The sequence below is a fragment of the Phocoena sinus genome, chromosome 2 (assembly GCF_008692025.1).
Source record: "Phocoena sinus isolate mPhoSin1 chromosome 2, mPhoSin1.pri, whole genome shotgun sequence".
Taxonomy (NCBI): Eukaryota; Metazoa; Chordata; class Mammalia; order Artiodactyla; family Phocoenidae; genus Phocoena; species Phocoena sinus.
In genome coordinates, this window is record NC_045764.1 from 154,158,794 (window position 1) to 154,185,510 (window position 26,717).

General features: G+C 39.7%; 1 protein-coding gene across 11 annotated transcripts in view; it reads left to right on the forward strand.

Moving 5' to 3' along the window:
* The window catches only part of NRXN3 (neurexin 3), a 1,706,389-nt gene that overhangs the window by 821,113 nt on the left and 858,559 nt on the right, over positions 1-26,717 (forward strand). For all 11 annotated transcript variants that reach the window (XR_004348667.1, XR_004348670.1, XR_004348668.1 and 8 more), the window contains 3 exons: positions 496-686; positions 1,488-1,661; positions 18,132-18,251. Coding sequence is in view for 7 of the 11 variants with exons in the window: in XM_032624307.1 (XP_032480198.1) it covers positions 496-686; positions 1,488-1,661; positions 18,132-18,251 (485 nt within the window). In the remaining 4 variants the exon portion in view is untranslated. The remainder of the gene's footprint in view (positions 1-495; positions 687-1,487; positions 1,662-18,131; positions 18,252-26,717) is intronic.

Here is a 26,717-nt window from a genome sequence, read left to right on the forward strand (position 1 = left end):
CTGGGGCAGTATAGTCTGCAACCACCAAATTTATAGGAAGAAATGAAATACAGATATTTTCAGTACTACCATTAGCCCATATATGCAAATTTTAAAAAGCAGTTCTTGCTCCAAGATATTTTACTACTGTGTGTTGGGAAGTAGTCAAAACAAAAGCAAAAAATAGAACAAACCCCATAAAACAGATCCATGATTGGCTGTGAATTTAGATGTTGCCCCCTAATGTTTTGGAGTGTACCCAGCTGTACTGCTTTGTGTCTCTGGATTTTTACTAGGTAGTGTTAAAGAAATGGATTCAATGAGTATAGAACTCAAGTGAAGTCTGGTAGAATAGGAGCTGATTATTTTTATATTCTTAAATCAAGCTTTTAGTTATTCTTGCATGATGCCAGTCTAGCTTGGGGGATTTGAAGCCCCCAATGCCAGTTATGTACACATTGCCTTTAAACCACTGCAGGGAATCTCAAGTCATTGGGTGCTTGTGGTTCCTCCTAGGTACATACACTACGTGTTTGACCTCGGAAACGGCCCCAATGTGATCAAAGGCAATAGTGACCGCCCCCTGAATGACAACCAGTGGCACAACGTCGTCATCACCCGGGACAACAGTAACACCCACAGCCTGAAAGTGGACACTAAGGTGGTCACTCAGGTTATCAATGGTGCCAAAAATCTGGATTTGAAAGGTAAACCTTGTAAAGAAGTTTCTCCTTTTTAGAGCTTACAGTGGAAAGGCTGTTTCCAGAGGTAAACTACAGTTTAGGAGCGCCATGCATTTTTGATACATCATACATAACCTATTTTAACAACATTGAATTATAACATGATGCAATTTGTTAGTTTTTACTTCTACCACTCCTTAGGGATGGTTTGTTTTCTCTGTAAACCTTGGGCATGTGGGAGCTGAGTGATGAGGGGATAAATGTCAAAATGTGGAGGGATCATAATACAGAGGAAGGCATGTAGGTTTTGGAATCTCAGCTGAGTCATTTACCGCCTGGGTGACTTTGGTAAAATTTCTTAGCCTTGTTCAGCTTCTATATACTTTTTTTTTTTTTTTTTTGGCAAAATGAGGATAATAATTGTTACTACCTTTCTGGGCTGTTAGAGGAGTTTGGATGGAATAATGTCTATAATATTCTCAGCATACTATTGGTAACAAGCACATAAAAAGTACTCCATAAGTGGTTGCTTTGTTGAAAATGTTGTTAATCTTTACTTCATCGTAAAATGGGAACAATACCTACCTCATAGAATGGATATGGTGATTAAAATTTGTGAGATGATGTGTATAAAATGAATGACACATAAGAAATGTTAGTTTCTTCTTTTTACAATGTAGAAACTCTGGTAATAATTTTGTTTATGCTGTTCCCCCCCAACTGTATTACCATTATCTAGTGAACAGTCTAATGTGACTTGGCTTTTGTTGACGTGGTTTCCATACCATTTACCCATTTGCTTTTACTACCTATTTTCCTTTCCAGGTGACCTCTACATGGCAGGTCTGGCCCAAGGCATGTACAGCAACCTCCCAAAGCTCGTGGCCTCCCGGGATGGCTTTCAGGGCTGTCTGGCATCAGTGGACTTGAATGGACGCCTGCCAGACCTCATCAACGATGCCCTCCATCGGAGTGGACAGATTGAGCGTGGCTGTGAAGGTACAACCTTTTTCTTTTTAAGCTACATTCTGTCGCAAGCCTCTTTGCTGCCTCTGCCAGTGCCTCCTTCCTTGGTTTACCAGTCCCCTCTCATCCCATTCACTATCTGACATTGCATCACCACTGATGTCCTCCTGTCACTGGCTGAGTATGTCAAGACATGTGGCACAGGCTCCAGGAAGGTACAATATGTTGGCAGATGTCTTTCATACTTGCCATAGAGGACCTTTCCTGGCGTTGACATCAGGCTTCTCCTGACTTGTGCCTTTGCTTCCAGCATGGCTGAAAGGGTATCAGGGACTTTTATTTATATCTTAATACACAGGGGGGTACAAATCAGAGACTTTTATGTGAGCGTCACCATTAATAAAATATTTCTTATGTTGCTAATAGTGACTGCATTATTTAATGCAAACTGAGCAGAAGGTAGGAAAATGATGTCAGAATGCCATGATGGAGGAAGGGAAGTGACAGTTACTGAGCTCTTACTAGATGTCAGGCATCTTTTGGCAGTTTCTTGGTGTGGTGTAGTGGAACAGCATGGGCTTTGATGTTAGAAAAACCTGGATTTAGGTCCAGGTAGTAGTTCCTGTTGGCTGTGTGACTTTTGACAAGTTACTTAACCTCTCTGAATGATATCTTCCTCATCTGTAAAATGGGACAATAAAACTTACCTTGGAAGGTAATATATATAAGTCAGAGTTATATATAGAAGGCCTGGTACATATATAGTAGGTACTCAATAAGTGGTAGGATTATTATTTACAAACATTATCTAATGTGAGACATTTAATAGCATTGCATGCCCACCCATGCAGCACAACAAACCATGCTCACCCTCTTTCTGTAGATAATCCACTGTCTCTTGAGACACTAACTGAATTTTATAGGTCATTTGAGTCCAATAGCTCTTTACAATAAAAGCTATCTAGTTTTAACAGCAGGGGAGAGCAGACACATTTTCAGCCTTCCCCAGACTCCTTGGATAGGCTGAAAAGGTGACTCGTGTCTAACTTCAAAGGCAAAGAGGATGATCTGATCAGTCACCAGGACCTATGTATTCTTTTGTCTGATGGAGCCTCATGGTTTTTTGTGCAATATACTGTTTTCTTGTATCCCTCATTAATTTACCACATCCAACCTGTTCATTCATCTTCTAACTGTTCAACTTCATTTATCACTCCTGTTCTTAACCAGCTTCAGTCCTTCACTTGCCATCATAAAGCACATTTTAATAAAAGCTTCTAATCAGCTTCCCAGGCTTATTTATAGTATGGAAGTCATTTTCCTTTGCCTAAGGGTCAGTTTCTTGTTACCAGTTTGCACTAGTAATAAGGCCGCTTGACCCTATAACCCTCTCCAGTTTTCTTTTAGTCAGAAATATTTCTTAAATTCTGTTAGCCAAATATGTTGTGTGTGTACAGGAGGGACAGGAAGTTGGGAATCACCAAGCATTTAAAGCAGCCACTTTGCTTTCTTCTCCTGAAAATGCACAGTTTCATTCAACTCAAAAGTTTTTGTTTTATTGGCCTGCTCTTAGTTCTTTTGGGTGTTAAGGGAAGTCCTGAAATTGATGCGCCATTTGAGAATTAATTTGAGTATACTAGTTTAGGAGATTGTGGAATGACAGAAATTCCAGTTTTCCTGGAATAATTAATCACATCTAGTAAAATCATAATAATAAAAGCACATATTCAAAAGTATAAGGCTCTCTTCAAATGTTAAATATTTTTATCATGCCATCAGTTCTGTAGATTTAAAAGTCAACAGGCATCATCCATTTAACTCCATTGCAACATCGCCTGATAGAAATATAATGTAAGTCATATACGTAATTTTAAATTTCCTGGTAGCTGCATTTAAAAAAAAAGATACAAAGTAACAGGTAAAGTTAAGTTTAATTTTACATTTTATTTAATTTGACCTAATATATCCAAAATATTATCATTTCAGCATATACTCATTATAAAATTTTTAGTTAGACATTTTATTTTTTTCATATGAGCCTTCAAAATCAAGTGTATATTTTGCACTTGTAGCACACCCCAATTCAGACCACACCTTTAAGGTACTCAATAGCCACATGCATCTATGGCTACTGTATCGGAGGCACAGTTCTACAGAGTATAAAAATTGGGGTTGGGCTTCCCTGGTGGCGCAATGGTTGAGAGTCCGCCTCCCGACTCAGAGGATATGGGTTCATGCCCCAGTCCGGGAAGATCCCACATGCCGCGGAGCGTCTAGGCCCGTGAGCCATGGCCGCTGAGCCTGTGCGTCCGGAGCCTGTGCTCTGGAACGGGAGAGGCCACAACAGTGAGAGGCCCGCGTACCACAAAAAAAAAAAAAAAAAAAAATTGGGGTGTAAGGAGGTAAAGCTGTAGCATTTGATTAAAAGGAAATCTAAACCAACCTTTGTAAAAGTGGATTAAAATGTATAGTGTAAAGGTGGAATGGACTCCACTTATGAGAGCTTTAGGGGAAGTTGTGGGAGCATTAGGGAAGAGAAATTACCCATCTGATTGGAGAAAATGTTCCTATCCCTACCTACAGCTCTATGTGCAGTTTGGCATGACTCATCACATGCATTATGGTGGGTTCTGACCTTCCTCTGAGTATGGGTGATTGTTCAAAGCTGAATATTGTGGCTTGCTGGCTCTACCATCCACATCTATGGCGAGTCCTATGGGCCTAATAACACTGCACTCTATTGCCATGGAGATAATTATGATGGTTACCCATGGAGCATTATGACCACCCCACTGGGTGGCATGAAGTGGAGGATGAGTTCCGAGGGAAGAAAGCCCTTGTTTATTGTACACAAATGACTTGGATAATTAGCCTAAGTGGCCAGGAAAAATGGCCAAAAAGTGGGTTAAGGCATAAATTACTGTCATTGGAAGTTTGCACCATTGTGAATAAGCCCTTGTAAGAGATACCAGGAGCTTTTTAGGGCACTATGGAAGATGATGGGGAGGGAAATGAAGGGCACAAAACCTTGGAAAGACTGCAAAAAAGTATCATTCTCATTGTGAATCTCTGTACATAGTACCGGCCCCTCAGGAAGGCCTTTGACAGTTAGGCAAGTCATAGGAAAAAACCACAATTCTTGATTTATCGTTTCTATGCCTAGAATAGGAAACAAGTAGGGGATAAGGATTCATTACTAAGAACTAAAACCTGAATCTTGTCACGATGGTGAATGTGTTTTATTTTTAACATATTTGGGGTACACAGGCTAGGATATATCATATGTTCTTATATGTGTCAAAGTCATTGATAATGACGCAAGATCCCTAAGTAGCAATTGGATTACTTTCTGTATTATATCTAATCCCAAAGAGTCTGGAATTATTTTAAAGACACATTAATCCACTGCTCTTTGGCTCTTGATTGTTTATAGTAAGAAAGAAAAAAAATATTGAATTAGGTTTTTATTTTATGTTTCTAATATATGCAGAGTATATAATTTAGAAATTAACTGCAATTTCTGGACAGCCTAGCCAACATCTAGCTGTGACTTGCAACCTCTCAATTTGGACTAGGAGTTTTTTATAATGTCTGATTCAGTACTTGGCTGGTAAATATCTCTTTCTATCTTGAGGCCAGCTTTGCTGCAGAGACCAAGGCCTGTATTGGCTAGAAATCCGATTCCACAACTGCAGACGGTAAACATCTGAGAGAAGCACACGTGCTTCATTTTGAGACTGGTGTAAATAAATAAAAAGGACATTGGTTTGGTGCCATTTTGCCACAGCCATTTGGGTTTGGCTACATTTTTATAAATTAAGCCAACTGAGATTGTTGGTATTCCCAAATCACCTTCATACAAATGCCCATTCTAGTGCCAAATTCCTCGGTGGCATTTTCAGGAGGTTACAAGGAGTGCTCCCAAGCGACTCTTCCACGCTTAACTCCTAAATGTTCGGAATTATTTTTGTGGGCTCCGTCTGGTTGTGCACACGTGTCTTTCAGTCTGGCCATGTACTACCCTTATTTCTTTCCAATTTCAGTATATGTGCTGCCGAAGCGAGCACACTACCCTTATTTCTTGATGTTTATCCTGACTGATGGAAAATCATTTTTCTGGACCATACGCCTTGGGGTTGGCTGTATGGTTGTGGGAAGGCTCTCGTAACCACTGCCTGTGCTCTGTCCAGTCCAACGTTTCCCTGCCCCTGCTCTGCTGATGTGGCTGTGATGAGGCCTGCTCCACCCTGGTCTCTGCATCCCCTGTCTGTGCTGTCTCTGGAGAACCTGTAGAGCATTTCAATTGTCTGTTTGAGTGATGTTGATTATGCCGATTGTGTTTTCATTTCTTTAATGTTACCCTGGTTTGCTGTACCTCTTACTAACCTCTGGTTATTGTTTTCGCCTTTTCTGTTCTTTTGCTAACAAAGTTGCATTGACCAAAGCTGACCTGCAAGGTAGAGAAGGTTCTTGTTCCCATTACCACTTTGGACTGAAAGATGTCCTGGGTAACACTTGGTATCTTATCTTTAGAGGACTTCAAGCTGTCACACCTCTTGGACAGCAGCGGTTATGGGGAGGGGGCTGAACCCTGTGTTCTTTATGAACAGTGGCAGAAAACCCAAATCACTGCATGAAAAATAACAACCAAGGCGAGGTGTCTTGGGGATGGGAATATGATTTCATTTTGGGGGGCCCAGAGAGGTTTGACAGCATCCTATATTGTGACTACCCACAGGCATATTAATCCACTTCTGGAAATGCCTCTCCAAGTAGTTGCCATGGAGGGGTTGGCTCCTTTTAATTTATTCACTAGAGACACAAGACAGTACTTGGAAAATGAAAAAAAAACCGCCCATTTGAGTTCTTAATTTATTATTTTCTGGGTCAGGGAGGTCATTTCTCAGAGCAGGGCTTTTGAGTGCTTAGACGGTATGAAAGATAATGCCATTTTCTCTTAACTCATTTTAAAGAAATCTTTTAGGCATTTGGGAGATATTAATCTCATTAAAACATTCTAGAGTTTTATGTCTCCTATTGGGGATTTTGATTGAGCACTTTAATTTCCTGTTTTGTGATTCTAAAGAAAAAAAGTACTCTTGGGATAGAAGAGGACCTATCGATCTATTGATTTTACCCTGAATACCCTTTAAAATGCCTGCATGTTAGATATCAGTGAGTGTCTACTGCAGACACTGCTTCTTCTACCATTCAAAGAGGTACCTTGCAAAGTCTGTAATGGTTCACCTGTCCTGTCGTGTCAGGCTACTTTGACTCAGAGTAGCAAGATGAGAACCTGCATTTTAGGTATCTTTCAGCCGATAGTTAAGGGGAGAATTGAGCCTTGGATGGCCTCTGTGAATTTGCAGTCAGCACAGATTGTAAGAAGTGGTTAAGACAAAGGTAGCTTTAAAAATTACTTTTCACCTAAAAGGTCATTTACTTTGCAGTGACTTGTTATATGTCATGAAGGTAACCAGTACAAGTGTCTCTCTCGGGTGGATATCAACTAGATGAGGTCTCTCTAGCCATTTTACTATAACTCTTCTTCATCCCCTCTTAGCCGATTCACAAATATGCTAATATTTCATAAAATTAATGAAAGGAACATGCACTGGATTAGTACCTTGAAGTTCTAGGTAGCGGTACAATAGTTTTCAATTTCAAATATGTAGGGTCCTTTCAGTAATATGGAAGGCTGTTGTTTTTAGACATTCTATTCGATTTTCCAAATAGTTCTACTCCATGTCACTCTGTAAATGGAGGGGAGAGAAAAAGGGACAGGATTTGATCTATAATGAGACAATTCAAGGTTGTCAAAGCTCTTTGTGACCAGATTTATTAGATAAAACTAGACAACTGCATCTCTCCCTAGACTTTACCGTTCTTCATGGTAGTAACTGTGTGGATTTTGAATCCCCAGAAACTTCCACGGGGACTCCATATGTAGCAAAATGATCTTAAAATTTCCATTCAAAGGAGAAATGGTTTGTAGGGATCATACAAAGAACTAGTTGATTTCTATGCCTACTGTAAATTGTTGACCAAAGTGTAGGTATAGATTTGGGGACATAATAGAGTGTCTTAATTTGCTCCTTTATAGAAGCAGTCTAGTCATCAGTATGGTTTTTATGTGATTACTCCATTGACCCAAACTCTCTTCCATTCTTGTGATGACTTAACAGTCTCTTTGTGGCGGGAGCTGTTATTCTTTGTAATTATTCTGAGTCATCTTACTCCTTCCCAGTATTCTGGCAAAAGACCTTTAGGATGTGAATGCCTTTCCCTTTTATTTTCCTGACATTGGGGTATGGACCATTACTCATGCTGGCTTTTTCGGCTACAACCTGTGGGCACAGATAGGACTAATTAACATTAAGCGTGAAGGACAATAAAAACATGACAAAGAAATGAGGCAGTCTGAAAAGTAAAGGCACATCATATTCATAAGGAAATATAACAGTGGGTCTAGGAAGTGGCAAGATGGGTCGGGGCAAGTCAACAGCTTGAATCCTCTTGTCATCGTGTTGCTGGAGTGGTGTTTTTAAAAATATTTATTTATTTGTTTGTTTGTTCATTCATTCTTCTCCAGTGATTGTGCTGTTCAGTTTAACAGGAACTCAGCTACTCCTGTGTATCAGATACTTAGCTAGGTACTGGGATTACAGGTGAGGTACAGTCTGACATCAAATAAATCCGTAGGAGATCAGCCAGTAGCTACAGTGCAGAGTGAAAACTGCTCTGCTAGAGTGGACGTGGAGCACGCAGTGTGTCTGCGGAGGAGGGCTGCTGCGCTCTGTAGGGTCATGACGATCATGGTGGGTAGTCAGGGGATATTTTCTAGGCAGAGTTTGAACTGCGTCTGAAGGGCAACATGTTTTAGATGGATGAGAGGTGGAAGCTCACTTAAGAGCTTGGCCAGTTTGGGCACCTACAGGAAGCTCCATTGGGCTGAAATAACACTCACGTGGGGATGTGATGTACACAAAGCTGGAGCAGTAGGATGGAGACGGGTGATGGCAGACCTTTTGTGTAAGGAGTTGGACTTTACCCCAAGGGCGCTGTAAGGAGGACAGAGACTTGGATCAGAGTTTCATCTTTTCAAGATCACTCTGACACCAGAGTGGGGAATGGATGAGGAGGACAGGAAGTGGGAGCAGAGAGTGGTTAGGAGGGAAGTAGCATATTCCAAGACAGAGGGAAGAGGTGTGAACCTGACAGTTGTTACTCTTGTGGGCTAAGAAGATAAACATGTTTCTCTCTCAGATGAAACCTCTGAGGAGTGAGGAAGAAAAGGAGCTTTCTCTCCTATGTATTTCCCTCCCACCTCTGCAGTGTCGCTTTGTTTCATAGCAGATGCTTTTACACATCATGACCAAAGGCGTCAGGGAGGAACTTGATTGACGGCCCTGGTTTAGGTCACACTTTGCATCCCTCCAGGTTAAGAGAGGAAGTAGGACCTCCCCTGAGGTCCATGGGAGGTGTTGCATTGCTGAGAGGTACAGCCCCTTGAACCTCAAGGTCCCTTGAATAGAATAACAATATCCATGGACTTTTCAGAAGTAATTTTCTAATTCCTCTTTATTTGCAAGAGGGGTATTCCTAGAGAGGAAAAGATTCCCTAAAAGCATGTTCATTTAAGAAGGGACCTGCTCAACTGTAAAAGAAATATGAAGTTTGATCTTTGGGGAGTGAGGCAGATGAGTCATAATCATGAAAAATTAAAAAAATAGCTCTTTATTGGTTTAGGGGATTAATCAGAATATCCTCTCCCTGCTTTCCATTATAATGCCCCTTAACAGCTTCTGTCTTTGGAGTTGATGGGCTTCTTTTCTAGAAATGTAAGTTGTCCCTCTGCCCAGATGATGGGCATGTGGGTAGGAGAGGGCCATGTATTAATCAGATTTGGTTCCAAGTGGTGCGTATCTTAAGTAAGTCAATAAATGTTTTGAGTTTGGATACCTTGAAAACCCACAGATTCTTTCAAGTCATTTTAGGTTAAGAGTTGGCATCAGCCAAATTCTTCTAATAGGTAATTCTCCAACTTTCCTTACTGTGAGGACTATAGTTCCTCACTTCATTTTATCCAAAGCTAAGAGATGTATTACTTTCTCTATTGTATTTTGTGTAGTAAAGTATAGTGTTTGACCTCATAGAAGTCAGTTCCTCAAAGATGGTTTGCATTATGGGAAATAATAAGAGAGACAGGAATTAAATGGAACTTTCCACAGTGGTTTCTGCCTCTTGTCTCTCAACGTTGCATGACAGAGGTTTTTCACAAAAGAACTGTAACTATGACTTAACTACCTCAATGTGTTCATTTCTGCAGTCCTGACCAATTACACACCCAACTAAAATGGGTAGAAATTGATTTTCCTTTCCAGCGGAATTGAGAATACCCTTTATTTGAGGGTTTCCTTAGTTCACGCACACGCTAAGGGTATTGTGTCTCCATGATGATGACAACCTTGCTTGACAGATACTGTTATCGCCAGTTCATGGATGACTTTATAGATCTTATATATATTATCTGATTCAATCCTTATACCGTGTGAGGTAGAAACAACTTCTCCTTTATATAGATGGGGAAACTGGGGTTCAGAGAATTTAGGTAATTAGCCCAAGATCACATTGCTAGTAAGTAATAAAGCTGTATTTTAACGCTTATGGCCTTTCCCCTACTGTACTATATGGTGTGAGTCTGGATTTGCATATTTCCAAAGCAGAAACAGTACAGAGATAACCAGAGAGTGTCCAAGTGTCCTCCAGCTGACTTTATGATAGCTGGTTTTCATAGCAATACTATTTCACTAAGTTCTAGATGATTTGTGCACTATGTTCATGAAAACAAAGTATTTTAAATTAGCTGTCTTTTTGTCCAGGCTGGCCTTAGAAATCCCTTATCTCTCTCTCTCTTTTAAAAAATTCCCTCTACTGCTCCAACAAGCTGGTACATCAGTGCTGAGAAAAGAAGGAAAGGCAGAAAATGAGGTCCCAGTTTACATTTTCTGAGGCAGCATTGACTTTTGAGGACCTGTTCATGATCTTAAAAAGAAGGGATGATCTAATCATTTGACCTATATTACGCAGGCACCCTCTGAAGACAGGGTGGATTGAGCAAGAAGGCTTTATGATGACACCATTCTCTCACCTTTACACACACTCCAACAAGGGCAGGTATCACTGTCACCTGTCTTGTCTGGAAGTGTCACGTGGGTAAATTGCTTTACTCACCAAGTATAATTATTCTTCGCTGTTCATTGGCCATTGAGGGAAGTGCTGTGCTGGAGCTGGCACCAGCACAGGAATTTTCAGGAACTTTGTAAGCTTCTTGGCATCATGTAACACATATTCGCTTGAAATTGGCTGTGGTGGGAGTATTTTACGCCATGAAAATCAGCTTACATACATGTTACAGATCAGGTTTTATTATTTTTTTTTCCCCTCGGAGTTCTAGTTGTTAACGGGAACACAGGAAATCAAAGGCCGCTGGAGATAAAGAACTCATGAAGGCGTCTTGGTTTCAACCAATTCCCATGCCCATCTTGACTTATTTTAACTCATTGTATGGTGAGAGGGCTGAAGTGATTGAGGAGAACCGGGGTGTTATTGAAACTGTCCCCATGTCCCACAACTGTTGGATTTTATTGTTGGTCTTTTTCGCTCAGCGCCCTAACCAAGCCACTGTTTTGAACCCTTGCTTGAGGAGAGGAAGCCATAAACACCTGAGCATCCTCGATGAGCCCTGTCTCAGTGCCTTTCTGAGCATGAGGAAGGCATAGGTCCTGCCCTCAAGGTGAAGAAGTAAGATCTTGGGAACACAGCTGCTCTTAGGTCTTTCTGCCAATGAAATTTTATAATAACATTCAGGACCCTGTTCTCTGACTTTGCTTAATCTTCTGGAAAGCGGGAACTAGAGCATTCGCTTCTCAGCTGGCTCTTTATGAAGAGGGATGCTTGACACATTTAAGGATCATTGCTTTCTTATTTTAAAATTAAATGGAAGTGAGTTGGGTTTCTGCCAGTTAAAAGGGATGAATCTTATGTTGCCTGTAAATGACTCCCTTTGGAAAACCCCAGAGGACCCAACACTGTAAATGTAGAAGTACTTTGAGAGCTACAGAAGTATCTTTGTTGTAGGGACCAAGACATACTTGCAGCTAAGTAAGGATAACCTTATCCCTAGTGTCAAGAATACCTTTCATGAAGCCTCAACACTTTAATTCTTATATTTTAGCAATAGAGACTGTAGGTTGCTCAGGAAGTTGGTAAGGATCTTTCGCACATACACACATATGCACAGATACATATATCTATGTATATTCATCTTCCTTTTTTTGTTCTTTCTTTTTTTCTTTCCCACTCAATTACTGCTCAGTCATCCTTCCTCTATGAAACCATGTAAAATTTAAAATGTAAAAGCGGAAGGGTTTATGAACTTACAAACGTGGGAAATAAAATTGAAGGTGGAAGATACCTCTTTAAGCAGCCCATGGCAGCTCGCATACAGCTTCTTCCCATGGCAGCTGGGCCTTATATGGGGCCAGCAAACCCTTTGACTGGCACAGAGTTCTACTGTGGTGATGCTTCACCAATCAGGTTCCAGTCACAGATTCTAAGCCCTTTGACAAACACCTCATGCTGTGTGATTAAAGATGATGAATATTGTTAAACCAGCCCCACCTGGTCCCACCAGTGGGCTACCAGCCTTGCCCTTTAGGATAAATGGATATTGGGAATCAGCCCAGATGTATCATTCCAGGCTCCCCTACTCACCAAGCCTATCTTTCCATTATGGCCAAGACCAGCTGGTGCTGGTTATTTATCCATTTTAAACTGGGATGTTTGAGGCATAGGTTTGGTTAAGTCCTACTTAGGCATTAACAGATACACACTCTGATACGAGTGTCCTGTGCTTCCAACAGCACTTCTGTCTCAAGGACCTGCAAGTAATAAAAGGCAGTCTGTCAACTTTTGATTTTTCGAGACCTTGAAGAGGAGTTGAGTGAGTCAGTTTGCATGTACAGCAAAGGTGGATTTGAGCAGTAACAGGCATGAAATAACTGTCTGGGACAATTCTTAGAAATAAAAACAACCCCAGATTCAAGCAGAATAATGAGAAATTTGTGGCAGCCATCAGAGTTATCATGTGAGAAAAATAAAGAAAAAGACAGTGCAGTGCTTTCCAGTAAACTAAAAACAGAGCTGGGAGTTAAAACCGAAATACCTACAAACATCATTGACAACTTACTTAGTCCTTTCATGCATACTTCTGTTGCCTTGTCACTTTCCCTACTACACAAAGAAAGTCACCGTCCGTTCTCAAAAGAATATGTGACTATTTTAGTGAGGATTCATTACATATTTAATACACCAGCCCTATACAGGGAGTCCCTGAAGCTTTAGTGTAGTTTGTAGTTACTATTAATAATTTAAAAACTTTCTAAATATGTAATTCCAAAGGTTTATGTTATCTTAGAGTATCTGGAATTTTAGGTTGATTTGGAAGAATGTTTTAGATAAAATTATTAAGTCTTCAGAAATATCTGTTATGTTTATAAACATACACATTTGATATAGATTTTTGTTCATATACTTAGACAAAACTAGATCTTCCTGTTTATTTTTAATTGAATTTTGAACTGAAATAGCATTTGAAAATTTTCTTTGTTAAAACAGCCACATCCTTACATTAAATGTAGGTTAGAGTACTCTTGCTAATCTAATGGCAAGACACACACACACACACACACACACACACACACACACACACACACACACACACACACACACACACACACACCCGCCCACCCTCCCTCTGGTTTATCCATATCCATAGAGGTTAGGTGGATCAGAGGTTAGGTGGATCAGTTGTAGAGTTAGCACGCTTGGGTTGGGTTTGAGACCTCACCCTGCTACTTGTTACCTGTGGGACCTTGCAAAAAAATCACCTGACGGTTCTGTGACTTACTTTACTTTTCTGAAATCCTTGCCTTCCAACTTGATCGTCAGTCAAAAAATTCTTTTGTTTTCGAAGTTCTGGATGTCTTCCATGAGAAAATCGTTCCTGTTTCTCTGATTCTTTAATACTTATAATTGCTTCATCATGTGTTTATGAAGACTAAATAAACTAGTATCTGAAACATGCTTAGTACATTGTCTGGCACATGATAAGTGCTAGGTAAGTCCCTTGTTTTGTTATTGTTATATCCTCGGTCTGATTCGTATAAGATCAAATTATATCAATGGATGTGCAGTCGGAAACATTGTTTGAAGTTTTTCTTTTTCCTTTTTTCCAGAGCATTTTGGTATGTTTCTTTACCTTTTCTTTTTCCTTCCTTTCTTTTCTTCTCCCTTCCTTCCTTCTCTCTCTCTCTCCCTCCCTCCTTCCCTCCCTCCCTTCCCTTCTCTTCCCTTCCCTTCCCTTCCCTTTTCTCTCTCTTTCTCTCTCTCTCAATTTTGAAGACAGTATGAGAATATGAGAAATAGATACAGATATAAGATATAGTGTATTCAGGAAAGGATGTCCTTAAATAGTTTGAAATAAGAAAAGGAGCTTATATTGCCATTTAGAAAGTGTTTTAGAGTCTAGTCCAAACTTGTACTCATTCAACACAGTTATTGCATACTGTCCCTGGGCATTGGGGACCCAAGAGCCTTTGTCCCAACATCTGCTGAGATTAAATGAGTCTAATAGTTAAATCAGAAGAGGAAATGTGGTCAATTAAATACCACCACTACCCCCAAAATGTTTGGTTCCAAGTAGAAAATTGCTTATATAAGGTGATACTTGTAAATTCTATGGATAAATTAGTTAGGAAAACCACATGGCTTTAAGTCACAAAAGAATGACTTTATTTCTTTATCTTTTTTATACTCTTGTGTTTTTTTTTAATTTCATCTATTAAGTAGAAGTACGTTTTTATTTTATTTTTTTAAATTTCTTCCAACATCTTTTGAATTTTCTTTCTTTAAAAAAATTTTATCAGAGTATAGTTGATTTTCAATGTTGTGTTAGTTTCACGTGTACAGCAAAGTGAATCAGTTATACATATACATATATCCACTCTTTTTTAGATTCTTTTCCCATATAGGCCATTACAGAGTACTGAGTAGAGTTCCCTGTGCTATACAGTAGGTCCTTATTAGTTATCTATTTTATATATGGTAGTGTCTTGTTCTTTCTTTCATTCAATACTTTACACTGAATACTTTATCAGAAACTAGAGATATAAAAGGTGAGCAAAACAGACAAGGCTTCTGCCCTCAAGGAACTCATATTCCAGAAGGATGAGACAGACAATAAAGAATTTAATAAATAACTTAGTTACAGTCCATGTAATTGTTGTGAGTTAAATAAAGTGGGAGGAAATAGGCTGGAGAGTAAATGAAATGCTGATGGGGACTTCCTTAAATAGGATAGTCTGAAGAAAGATCATTTTGAGCTGAAACTTAAAGAAAAAATGAACCAGTCATTTGAAAATCTGCAGGAAGGACATTTCAGGCTATGGGTTGGCCAAGAGCAAAGGACCTTGAAGGTAGGGATGGTCTTGAAGTGTCAGAGCAGGGGTCCTGGAACGGAGCAGCTTCAGAACCACGCAGAGGGCTTGTCACAGCTCAGGTTCCTGAGCCCCGCCTCCAGCCAGTAGGTCTGGGTGGAGCCTGAAAACATGCATTTCTCACAAGCTCCCAGGGGATGCAGGTGCTGTTGACTCTGACTCAGGCCCACGCTGTGAGCACCATTGTGTTAGAGAGGAATTGGAAGGAGGAAGGGATGGCTGGAGCGTGGTGTACTGGAGGTGAGTGGTAGGAAATGAGTCTGGAGGAGGAGGCAGGGGCCCTGGGATCTCACCCTAGAAAGGAAGTAGGATTTCAGGCTCAGATGGATGAGAAGTCATTGCAGGTTCTCCTGGTCTTCACTGAAACCCTGAAACTGCCCTTGTTCTTAGACGATTACCGTGTAGTCAGGTCTTTGAGGGTTATCCGATTCTGAATGGCATTGGCCCCTTAATGCGTGGGAAACAAATCCCGTGGACTTTGGAAATGGCCTATAATTCCCTCTGTATGGGATTCCGACCAACCTTTGACAAACGGGACTGATTGCTTGCTTTGCAAAGAACCATTCTCCCATGCCCAGGTTTTAGAAGTATGAGATATTGACAAATCCGGGGGCTGTAGTTCAGATCAGCTCCACATTTACTGAAACACTTTCTTAGCATCTGGCACAGCATAGAACGTAACCAAAGCATAGTACGTGCTTGGTACAGCAGGGACATAACCAAAGCATAGTACATGCTTTCTAACTGTAGGCAGCATTCACTCTTTTTGGGACAAATAGTTTAAAAAATGTGAAAGAATTAGAGGATTATGTAAGCAGAGTACACTGCCACGTGTAATAAAGTGTTAAATATTATCATATATAAATGTTAGTGATGCGGATAATACGTGCCGTGGCCGCTAGGAAGTGGGAGAATTGTTGTCTGAAGTTACTGGGGGAATGTTTGATATCCAGGAGGCATTTTAGCTGGTCCTTAGAAAATGGTTAAAATTTGGCTAAAGAGGAAGAGAAAGACATGGGAAAACTTTTGTCTTCAGATTCAGTGAACATGCAAAGACTTAGTGTTTTCCCAAAGTTTTTGCTGTTCGGCTGCCTTTCAAGGGAAAGCTTTCCATGTGTTTCTGATTCTTGAGCACAATTGAATTACTAGCCCATTGTCTGGTGAGAGCTGTTTGGTCAGGGAGCCCCATGGACTTCTCAGAAGCTTTTGTCCTTTGAAAGAAGCTGTCGTGATTTGCCATTGTTAATGAGCCTTGTACTACACAATGCTCAAGTTTAAGACCCACTGAGAACATGACCATGAACCTCCTTTCATCTCCACATGGGGGAACCACATGGCATATAGCAGCTGCAGAAACCCAGCAGCTATGCTGCTCCCCCAGTGTTAGTAATTGTCTTTAAGTTTCTTATGTCATATCCTGACAGCTTTGTATTAGGAGTGATGGTCTGTACTGCTTCTACCCTTCATGAATAAATACAAAATGTCTTGCCACCCAGAAGACAACCCCTTTGTAGTCATGCATCTCTTTTGAATATGCATCCTTAGGACCCGAAAGGCTTATAGTTCAATATTCTGTGCCTGTGTGAGGCTTAGCCTGGAAATTGTGGAATATGCACTTACTGCAATGGATATATTTTTACTGTGTCAAGTGCTTTTTTGCATCAGATCCTGACTACTACATTTGATGAATCAAAGGGCCCACCTCCTTTGCTGGGGCTTTCTGGGAAATTCATGGAGTTATCCTGAACATTAAGATATTTCCTGTTAGCTTAGATAATTCCAAAGGTGTAGGTTTATCTTTAACGCCAAGATAGAGGCAGAAGATAGAAGTGAAAAAGAGAATGGTGAAAGAGAGGTCCCAGGATGACCTGGGAGAGATGGCAGTCTGTAAGGCAGAGATCACGACTTTTTCAGTTGCTCACTCATATCTGCAGAAGGTTTTGAGAATGTCCCCAAGGTAGGTATACTTAAAGAAAATGAACATAAGTTCTAATGTTATCTTCCTGTACCTCAAATACACCCTCTGGTGTATGCACACTGTTTGAATACATTCTTCTGTAAACCTATAGCAGCAGTGTGGTGCAGCGCACTGGTTCTCAGACGTTAGTCTACATCATAAAATCCTTATGCAAACACAGATTTCTACCTCCCCCCAGAGTTGTTTCTAATTCAGTAGGTATAGGGTGGCCCAATAATTTGCATTCCTAACAACTTCCCAGGTGATCTGGTCTGAAACTATGCTTTAAGAACCCCTGAGGTAGTTAGTCTCAGAGTTAGTTTACCTAAGTTGGACATCAGGGTCCTTTAATTATCCAATGTGTGACCTTGGGTAAATTATTTTAGTTCTGTGAGCTTAGTTTTTCAAATCTGTGGTACAGAGGTAATCATAATTCCTTACCTCTTAGGGTCACTGGCGAGCTTCATGAGATAAGCTAGACAAAGTGCTTATCGCCTACAAAACAACAATGCATGCTGGCCGCTTTACCCTCCTTCTTCTCCTCCTCGTTATCGTCACACATCTTTCTAGTGTCAAGAAGTAGACTGTAAGAACTTTTGTGCCTTAATTCACAAGAATCATGGGAATGCATTTTTCTGCTTCAGCATTGTTCATTTGAAAGACCATGCTCCAAGTGAGATATCTTTCTACTTGAATGGTAGAGATGAAGCTCTTTTGCAAAGTCTGCCAAAAAGAGAACAGTGTGTTCAGCCCTCTCCCTTCTGTGTGTAACTGTTGATAGTTTGTGGCTAAGTGTGTATTTCTGTTGTCTTACGTAGTGATTTCTTCTTGCATGATATAGAGTTGACATTTTTGGCGGTTGTGTCTTTGAATGTTTTGGGGCATGAGAATAGTAAATTCAAGTGATTGCTTTGAATTTGATTAATTTTAACACGTTTTTCTCTCTCTCCTTTTTTCTTCTTTCCTGCTCTTCTTATGAATTACTAGGACCAAGTACCACCTGCCAGGAGGATTCATGCGCCAACCAGGGGGTCTGTATGCAGCAGTGGGAAGGCTTCACCTGCGACTGTTCCATGACCTCCTATTCTGGAAGCCAGTGCAATGATCGTGAGTACAACCTTTTGATGCTTGGGATATTTTCAAAGAGTTCAGAGGTCTGGAGAAACCATAAGGGACATTACGTAAAAGGATGGCTCTTCTGAAAGATTCATAAGCAATTTCTCATCCAGAAACTGGGATAATAAAGGACTAATGGTCTAATGGCAAAGCGACATTTCTTGTTCAACAATACTAGATGTTTTTCCATTTACTTACTCTCTGTTTTCTTTAGATTAGATGACCTTTGACAAACAAAACAATTATGACAATATTCTTGTTCTAAGGAGTTCAGTTTTCCATTAATTAAATCATCTGGATAACAATTTTGAGACTCTCCCACTTACATTGCCTAGAACTTGGAGGACATTTAAGGAATGTAGCTATTTTTTCAAAATGTCTGAGTTTAGAGAATTTCTTAGGCCTTCCAAGTGATGAAGACATTAAGAGAGTTTATTATTTTTTCCAACTAGAAATGTTTAATGCATTCTCAAGGGTCTTTCAAATGTAGGCAGAGATTCCCTCTGGCTAAATTTATTGATATCTGTTTAGTTTATATATGCATAGTCATTCTGTTTATATATATATATTTCTATTTTGTGAGTATGTTTATATGTATGTATCTGTGTATTTGCTTTGTGTTGGAAGAGAGCCAGTTGTTACTGTTGTCCACTAGTGATGCTTCGGGTACCTCAGCTGTTTTAATTCTAGGAGAAGACTGATTTCATGAAGGTGATTCTAGCACTGACGGTGGAGAGAGTTCAGTTCTGTGGGAATCTATAGCCTGTGTCTCCACGTCCTCCTAACATGGCCACCTTTAGAAATGAGCAAACACTTGAAATCTCTGAATACCTATTGCAAAGTGATTTGTTGAAAAGCCCTGACTTAGTGGGTCCTGCTGACCTTCTCATTTTCTAAATGCAGCCTTCATGGTAGGAGTTTATTTTATAACCTGAACTCATAGTTGTCATCAGTTGGTTTTATAAAAAAGATGCGTAATGTTATCTGAGCAAATACTGAAGTTACATTACAGTTTGTACAAGTGGGAGCAGTCGCCAATTACAGTGCTATCTCTGTTATGTCTATTTGGTTTTCCTTGATTCCTTATTTCTCAACTTTTTGTGTGTGCGTAGTTGTCTCCTGTCCTGTTTTCCATTTTTTCCATAGGCCTTTTTTCTTTATGTACCCTGTCAGTCTCTTAAGATACACTAAGGAGAAACAAGTGCGGAATCTGGAAATGTAGAGAGAAAATTCTTTGAACCTCATTGATCTAGGTGTAAGCGTTTGCCTCTGGATTTATAATGCAAAGGACACACTGTTTGCAGAAGCCTTTGGCATTAGATGGCTCTTTCCAATTATTTGGTATTATTTTTATTGAAAGTCCTGTTTCCATATTTATGATTTGGAAATACTGTTCCACTCTAAAACAGGCAGTGATTGGATTCATCCAGAGTCCCTGAAGAATTGTTCTATACGCTCTTTCTTTTCACTCCAATTTGTCTGCATGGGAGGCTTATTTCCTAAGTGGTAGCATAATGCTTCTTTATCCTCACAAGTTTATTCCATGTCACACATACATACCAGTCCCAGTAAACCACGGTCAGGAAGAGACTGCACAAAGGAAAGACGGAAAGGTAAGTTACGCTAACTGCGGTGAATAGGCACAGTCTTCAGAAGGTATGTATGCATTTTTTGCTCACTGAAAAGTTCCTTTCGCCACCCAGGCTAGGCATTGTTTTCTGCTAAAAATCAACCAGGATTCTTTCCAGTTTTCTGTGATTGTGTCTGATTTTGCCAAGAAAAGATTGTGCCTCAGTCTGGGATGAGGATATTGCATTATCTGACCTGAACAATTTGTCAGTGTGTGATGAAGTACCAGAACCAGGATTGGGAAAGGTCAGCGTTCTTTTGTGGCAATAGCTTCTCATCCTTCAAAAACGTTTCTAAGGCATCCAGGTTTAGGATAATGTATTTTGAACTTTATTCTATAAGCAACGCAGTTGAATTTTTGATTGTAAAAGACTTCTGAGCCCAAATCATTAAAATAATCTACTTGCCTATTCTCCTCTTGGAGAGTGGACCAGGGCTTCTGTGACTGGATGGCTACATGGATATGTGAGCAAGTACATTTTAATAGCAGAATGTGGGGAATATATGGAATTCAGATACTCGTGATGTAACTATGAAGTTCAGATGTAAACTTTTAATGAAACCCAACCAAATACATCAAAATGGTAGGTTGCTTAAAATTGTTACAGCGAATGTCTCTGTATTGAAGTATTTGGGGTAACTTCACGTTGGGAACTAGCATCAGAGCCAGTTGTTGCACCTAAGAAAATCAGTCTCAATTCTTTACGTCATAGGTTATTATTTTCTGTATCAACCTGGATCCTTAGAGTTGTAACTTGCTACTCCACAGACAACTTCAAGATGATGTTACCTATCTAATACTCTGTGTGCCTACCTTTGTCAGCAAATCATGGTAGCTTTGTTTGCATCAGGAGTTGAGTATTAACCCTCAGTGTCACCAGCAGATTGGAAAAAGGCTCATGCTTATCATTGGCGAAAGCCGTGGGGAAAATTGCAAAGAAAGAAGAAAGGGTAAAATAAGTGAATAGAAGATGAAGAAGGATGAAAGAGAAGGAATATAGAGAAAAGCAGAGATTGCATCTTCTATGAGAGAGCACAAAGATGGTTAATAGTTGCTTTGGTAACATGCATGTCACAGGTGGCCTGCCTTTGACCTAAATAACAGAAATGGGCCATGCATTGTAAGTGGAGTGACATCAAGGAAATCTGGCCTTTACCCGATTCTTGGGAATAGCATGTTTTGTAGAATGTTGCATATGTCTAAAATAAATTATATTCCTTAGAATACTGTCATAAGACCATGTGAATTGGTTAGAAATTCAATCTAATGGCTAAAGTTGTTTTTGCGGGGGAAACTGTTTGAATCCTTTCATTTTCCTTGAGCAGTTTCTCAGGACAGCAGCTTGATCCTCAATTAATAGAAATGAAAACATCTCTATTTATTATTGCATATCCAAGAATTGAAACTTGTTCAAAAGGGAAATGGCTAGACTATGGTATTTTTCAAAATAAAGTGCTCAGTTCATCTTATGTAGAAAAGTTAATTATATCTGGACGTGACTTGCAAGTTTCTAAAGAAATGTCTGCATTTTAGAGTCGTGCCCACTTCCTCTAGAATTGGTTCTATCACTTATAACCTTTGTTTTGTTCTTGCCCGTTTGCTAGGTTTGGCATTTGTTTGACAATTTCGAGGTGCTGTCACATAGATGCGGCCTCCATGAGTAGAGTTTACATTTAAAAATTGTGTCTTGTTTAGTATGAATAGACCAAGCCTGCATGGTTTTAACTTTATTCCGTCATTCTTTTTGAAAGCATGGTGGGTTGATGGAGCCAGTGGGGTAAATTTCTTGTTCATTCTTACAAAGATAGCTGTAAAACTGATATAAGTGGTTGTGAAAATATGACGTGTATTCTCTGTAGCTGGTTACCTTGTATGAGAGTGATTTCCTTGTATTGGAGAGAAAAAAAAAATCATCTGATTGGAAACTCAGGTATAATTGATTTATTAATTGTCTTATCTAGTTTTAAGACATGACTTTCCACCATTTCATGTAATGGTAAAATCATAGGGAGTTTTATTAGGTGATGTTTCAGGCTGGTTTGAAACTACAATGGGCAAAGTCATCCCAGAAGCAATTTTGAGTTCATGTAGGGTCCAGTAAGATCCATGAAAGGACACACAAGTAACGTTCTCCAAAGAATATCCTCAGTTCTGAAAACTTCAAAGCAGAGGGAGGCTGATTTCCCCGAGGGTGAGAACCACCTGCATACCACTTAGTGACGTGTTGTAGGGGTTACATTTTAAGAGCAACAAAAGGAAGGAAACCTTTTAAGGGTCCTTGTAAGGAGATTCCTTTTGGATATTGAGTTCTTATTGGTATTTTAAATCAGGACAGAGAGTCTGAGCAATTTCAGTATGTTGTAGACCTTACACCATCAGGTGAATCCAGGATCCGTTTCCTGTATTGAATGGCAGTGCCAACCCCACTGGCAACCTATTGATGAGTTCCTCTCTTCTTCACAACTCCACACAAGGTCTCAGCAAAACCAGCCCACTCGCACATTCCCACACATATGCGAAAAAGTTATCATTTGGGAGGACTTTTTGAAAATAGCGATTTTAAACACTTCACAGCTATTACCTTTAGGCGTGTTCATGACAACTGTTTTGAGTAGTATAATTTTGGAATCTCGTTATTGCTTCTGTGCCCTGGAGAAGTGAATGTGGGACAGTCTGTGGCATGTGAGTCCACACATCAAGTTCTTGGATTTATAGATTGGATGTTTATAACGGCTTTGTGGGGTGAAAAGATGGGAATAAATGTGTGTTCTCAGCCCACCTTCAGCAGCCTGGTGCCCACACTACATTGTGCGATGTACATTGTGGGCTACTTGCTGGAGAAATTGCTTGGTTCATGCTGGCGTGTGATAATAGATGTTCTTTGCTTGCAACAAATCAATAGCAAGCCACTGTGGATTGTGCAGACAGTGGCGTGTGAAGGGCCTTTTCGGACAGTTTTATGCTGGAATGGCTGTTAAGCTGCACTGTTGGCTATTCACTGGCCTTTTGCTTTTTACTTATTGTGTGGGTTTATTTATTTTTTTAATGTAGGTTGGTATATTGATTAAATCTGTTAAAAACACATTTTCCATTCAGGCTTCAGAAAAAAATAAGCAATATGCACATTACTTAGTGCACAGACAAGGGGACAGACATGTGTGTATGCTAATTCTGTCTCTTGGGTCCATATAGGTACCTTGGCATTATGTTATGAGCCTGTGTTGTTATATTTATAGCAATAATTTCCCTGGATATCAGACTACAACATATTCATGTGTTTGGTAATGTGTTTACTTCCTACCTCTGTTTTCATGCTTTACCTGTCCAGCAACTAGGCCATATTTGAGAAGTTCACTATTAAGACATCTATTTTCTGCTTAGAACATACTTTATCATTTACTCATTCATTCACTCACCAAACATTTCTTATTTGCAGATATGATCATGAATAGGATACATTCCTGTTCTTAAAGACGTTACAGTCTAATGGGGGAAGACACATATGAACGTGCTTTAATAGAAATATGAACAGTATACAGTGAGAGGTCATAAGGTGGAGTGAGATCAACTCTCCCTGGGGTTGAGGCTCCATTAAGAACTACTGCTTTTAGAAAAGTTTTCATTGACAAATGAGTCTTGAAAAGTTTGTAAATACTTCCTAAGCAAATATGGTATGAACTAGGGTTGGAAAGGAAATGTGGCGTTCCAGCAAGCAGAGAGAAATATACTATAGCCACTGGTAATGTTTTGGCTATTTCCTCCCAGTTTCCCCGCCCCCCACAAGCTTTTGCAAATCGCATGGGCATACTCTTGCCCAGGTGTTGTACCTGTGAATAAACCCGTGTGCCAACACTTGTCACTGTCAGAGATCGGGGGAGCTTTCAAAGACTCCTCCTCTGGTTGGGAGCGGGGTGGGACTGTGTAGGGAGGGGACAGACGTGTGTGTATGCTGATTCTGTCTCTTGGGTCCATATAGGTACCCTGGCATTATGTTATGAGCCTATGTTGTTATATTTATAGCGATAATTTCCCAGGATACGAGACTACAGTATATTCATGTTTTTGGTAATGTGTTTACTTCCTACCTCAGTTTTCAGGCTTTACCTGTCCAGCAACCCTCCTTGAGCCAGGGGAGGTTCTGGAAGCCGCCTGAGTCAGGGGTGGGGCCTCGATGGCCCTTCTTCAATGGGCTCCAAGGGACCTGGAGGAAAGCATTCCTTCCTTTTGGTGGTCAAGCCCTTTAGAGCTTAGTTCTGAAGAGTGGGTGTCTGCACGGGGTGAGCTGTCTCACCCCACAGCTCTCTCCTGTCTCTCTGAGACAGGAGCTGGCTCCTTTCCCTCTCTCCCCGTGAGACGGCACAGAGCCTGCAGCAGTCAACGCGTGTTGAGTGAATGAGTGAGTGACTAATTCTCCTTGGGGTCTCCAGCTGGCTGTCGCTCCTGCCACAGATCTTAGGGCTCCCATTCTAAGGAGCAGGTCACTTTTTCCCTCAGGGAATCTGTTCTTCAGTTCCTGCCTATTCTGGCACTGAGTCAGAATACGGTATTTCGCTATTGTGTGGATTCAGCCCCACCCCTGCCTATTTAGAAAATGCTGTTGTGATTACCGATTTCTTCCCAGTCTTTATTCTAAGCATTTGTATGGTTAAAATTACACTCAGGTGAAAATCTGTGCTCTCATTGCATAATATGCATTTTCAAAGTGTAAAAAACATTAGATTTTCTAATTTTCTTCAGTAGAATGCACATGATGGTGCCCAGTTCACTGGGGAAGAACCCCCTGTGTTGAATCTCTTGCCGGATCCTAGATGTAGACCTAGTACGGCCCAAATCTTATTTCATTGAACCATTGGTAGACGTTTATCTTGGAAGTTTAATTACAATAAACCATATTTTTAAAAGGTTGATTTGTAATATATATAACTTATTACATTATAAAAGACTTCATAGTATAGTCATTAGGTTAACTAGCTTTAGAATCAAACTGCTTTAAATGCCAATTCTAACTCTAATACTATGAAATTGAATTAGCCTCCTTTGTTTCAGCACAAGGAGTGTGATCAGTACTTCATAAATAGGAGTAGTAACAGTTTTTATTATAACTAATACTATTTGATACTTGTCAAATCAAATAGTATTTGATATTTGTCAAATCCCTCGATATTTGTCAAATCCTAATGTTGTGCTATGACCTTTAGAAAGATGTTGTCCCTTTAATCATCCCAAAGTCCCTAAGAAATACCATACTACTATTGTCCTGATTTTAACAGTGGGAAAGATGAGGCCACACAGTTAGGAAGTAGCTGAGTCAGAACTTGAATCCAGGTTTGTTTGACATGAAAGCTCACATTATTATTAGATTTGCTACTACTTAGTCGTTATTAGGAATAATCACAGTGAACATCTGCACTAATTACTAGACTAGAGGGCTTAAAATTTCAGGTGGGCAAATCTTTTCAGACAACCAAATTATTGATACATAAGAATATAGGCTTGGAAAAGAGAAGCTCTGTGTCCTTGGTTGTTTATTTTATCACATTCTGGAATTCTGAACACTTCAGTTGTTTCTGTCTTAACACTTAAATGGGGCCATTTAGCAAGAACATCTTTAGATATTATAGATTTAGAATCAGAATATCCCCCCATAGCCCCAAATATTTATATTTGCATTCTCAGTTGGCCAGCTTCTGATTTCCCATCTTTTTTTCTTACTTTATTGCAATTTCAATATATGCCATAAAGCATAGTGGATGAGACAGTTGATGTAGAGTGGATGGCTTCCGTTGAAATCTTGACTCCATTGTTTAGTAGCTGTGTTACCTTGGTGCTAGTAATTAATTAACACCTCGATGTCTCTAAAATGTAAATATTCATATGTTCCATCTCATAAGAGTGTTGTAAGGATAAGTCACATTCATAATTGTGAAGTTCAGGACATGACATGTAATAGCCCCTACAGAACCATTAGCTACTCTTTAATATAGTTTTCAGAAAGTTAAAACATGACTCATACAAATGTAATTTTCATAAAGTTAAAACATAACTCATATAAATGAGAATGAATAGAATAGAATGTGTGCCAAATGTATTTAACTCCTTAACGGGGGAAACAACAATATGGTTGAAGTGTAAACAATAAGATCGCAAAAGATTATTTGAAGAACTGATATTTATAGGCATTAAAAAGAATATTAAAATACAAATTTAGTTTAAATAACCTGGTGAATGTCTCACAGGGTAAAGAGCTCTTAACTTTTGATGTTATCTTTTCTACTGAACATTGTGTCTTTACTGAACAAAAATCTACAGGTTAATGTATCATCTCATAGACTCTGCACCTTAATTAATAGTAAATACCTATGTCAAACAAAGGTACATTTCCCCGTAGAATTAAGTATTTCTTGTGTGGATATGTTAAACAATATTCCTATATGACATTGAAAGGACATGTGTCTTGTGGATATGTTAAACAATATCCCTATATGACATTGAAAGGACACGTGTCTTTCCTAGGCTTTTTCTTAAGTTTTAGATAATTTTTGTTAAGAATGTTATGCTCTGTTCAATTACAAATCCTTTTTTACCTTGAATATTTCTCTCATGCCATTACTTTTTATTTTTTAACCACTTAACTGTGTACCAGTCACCGTGCTAAATTTGTTGTGTCATTTTGTCATTTACACAACCCGAGAAAGTAAGATATTCTTATGATCCCTGTTTCACAGATGAGGAAACTGAGACATGGAGAAGTCAAGTGATTTGCTGGAGGTCACAAAACTGTTAGGTGGGGAGACAAAGACTCAGATTTACATTTGACCGCATAGTCT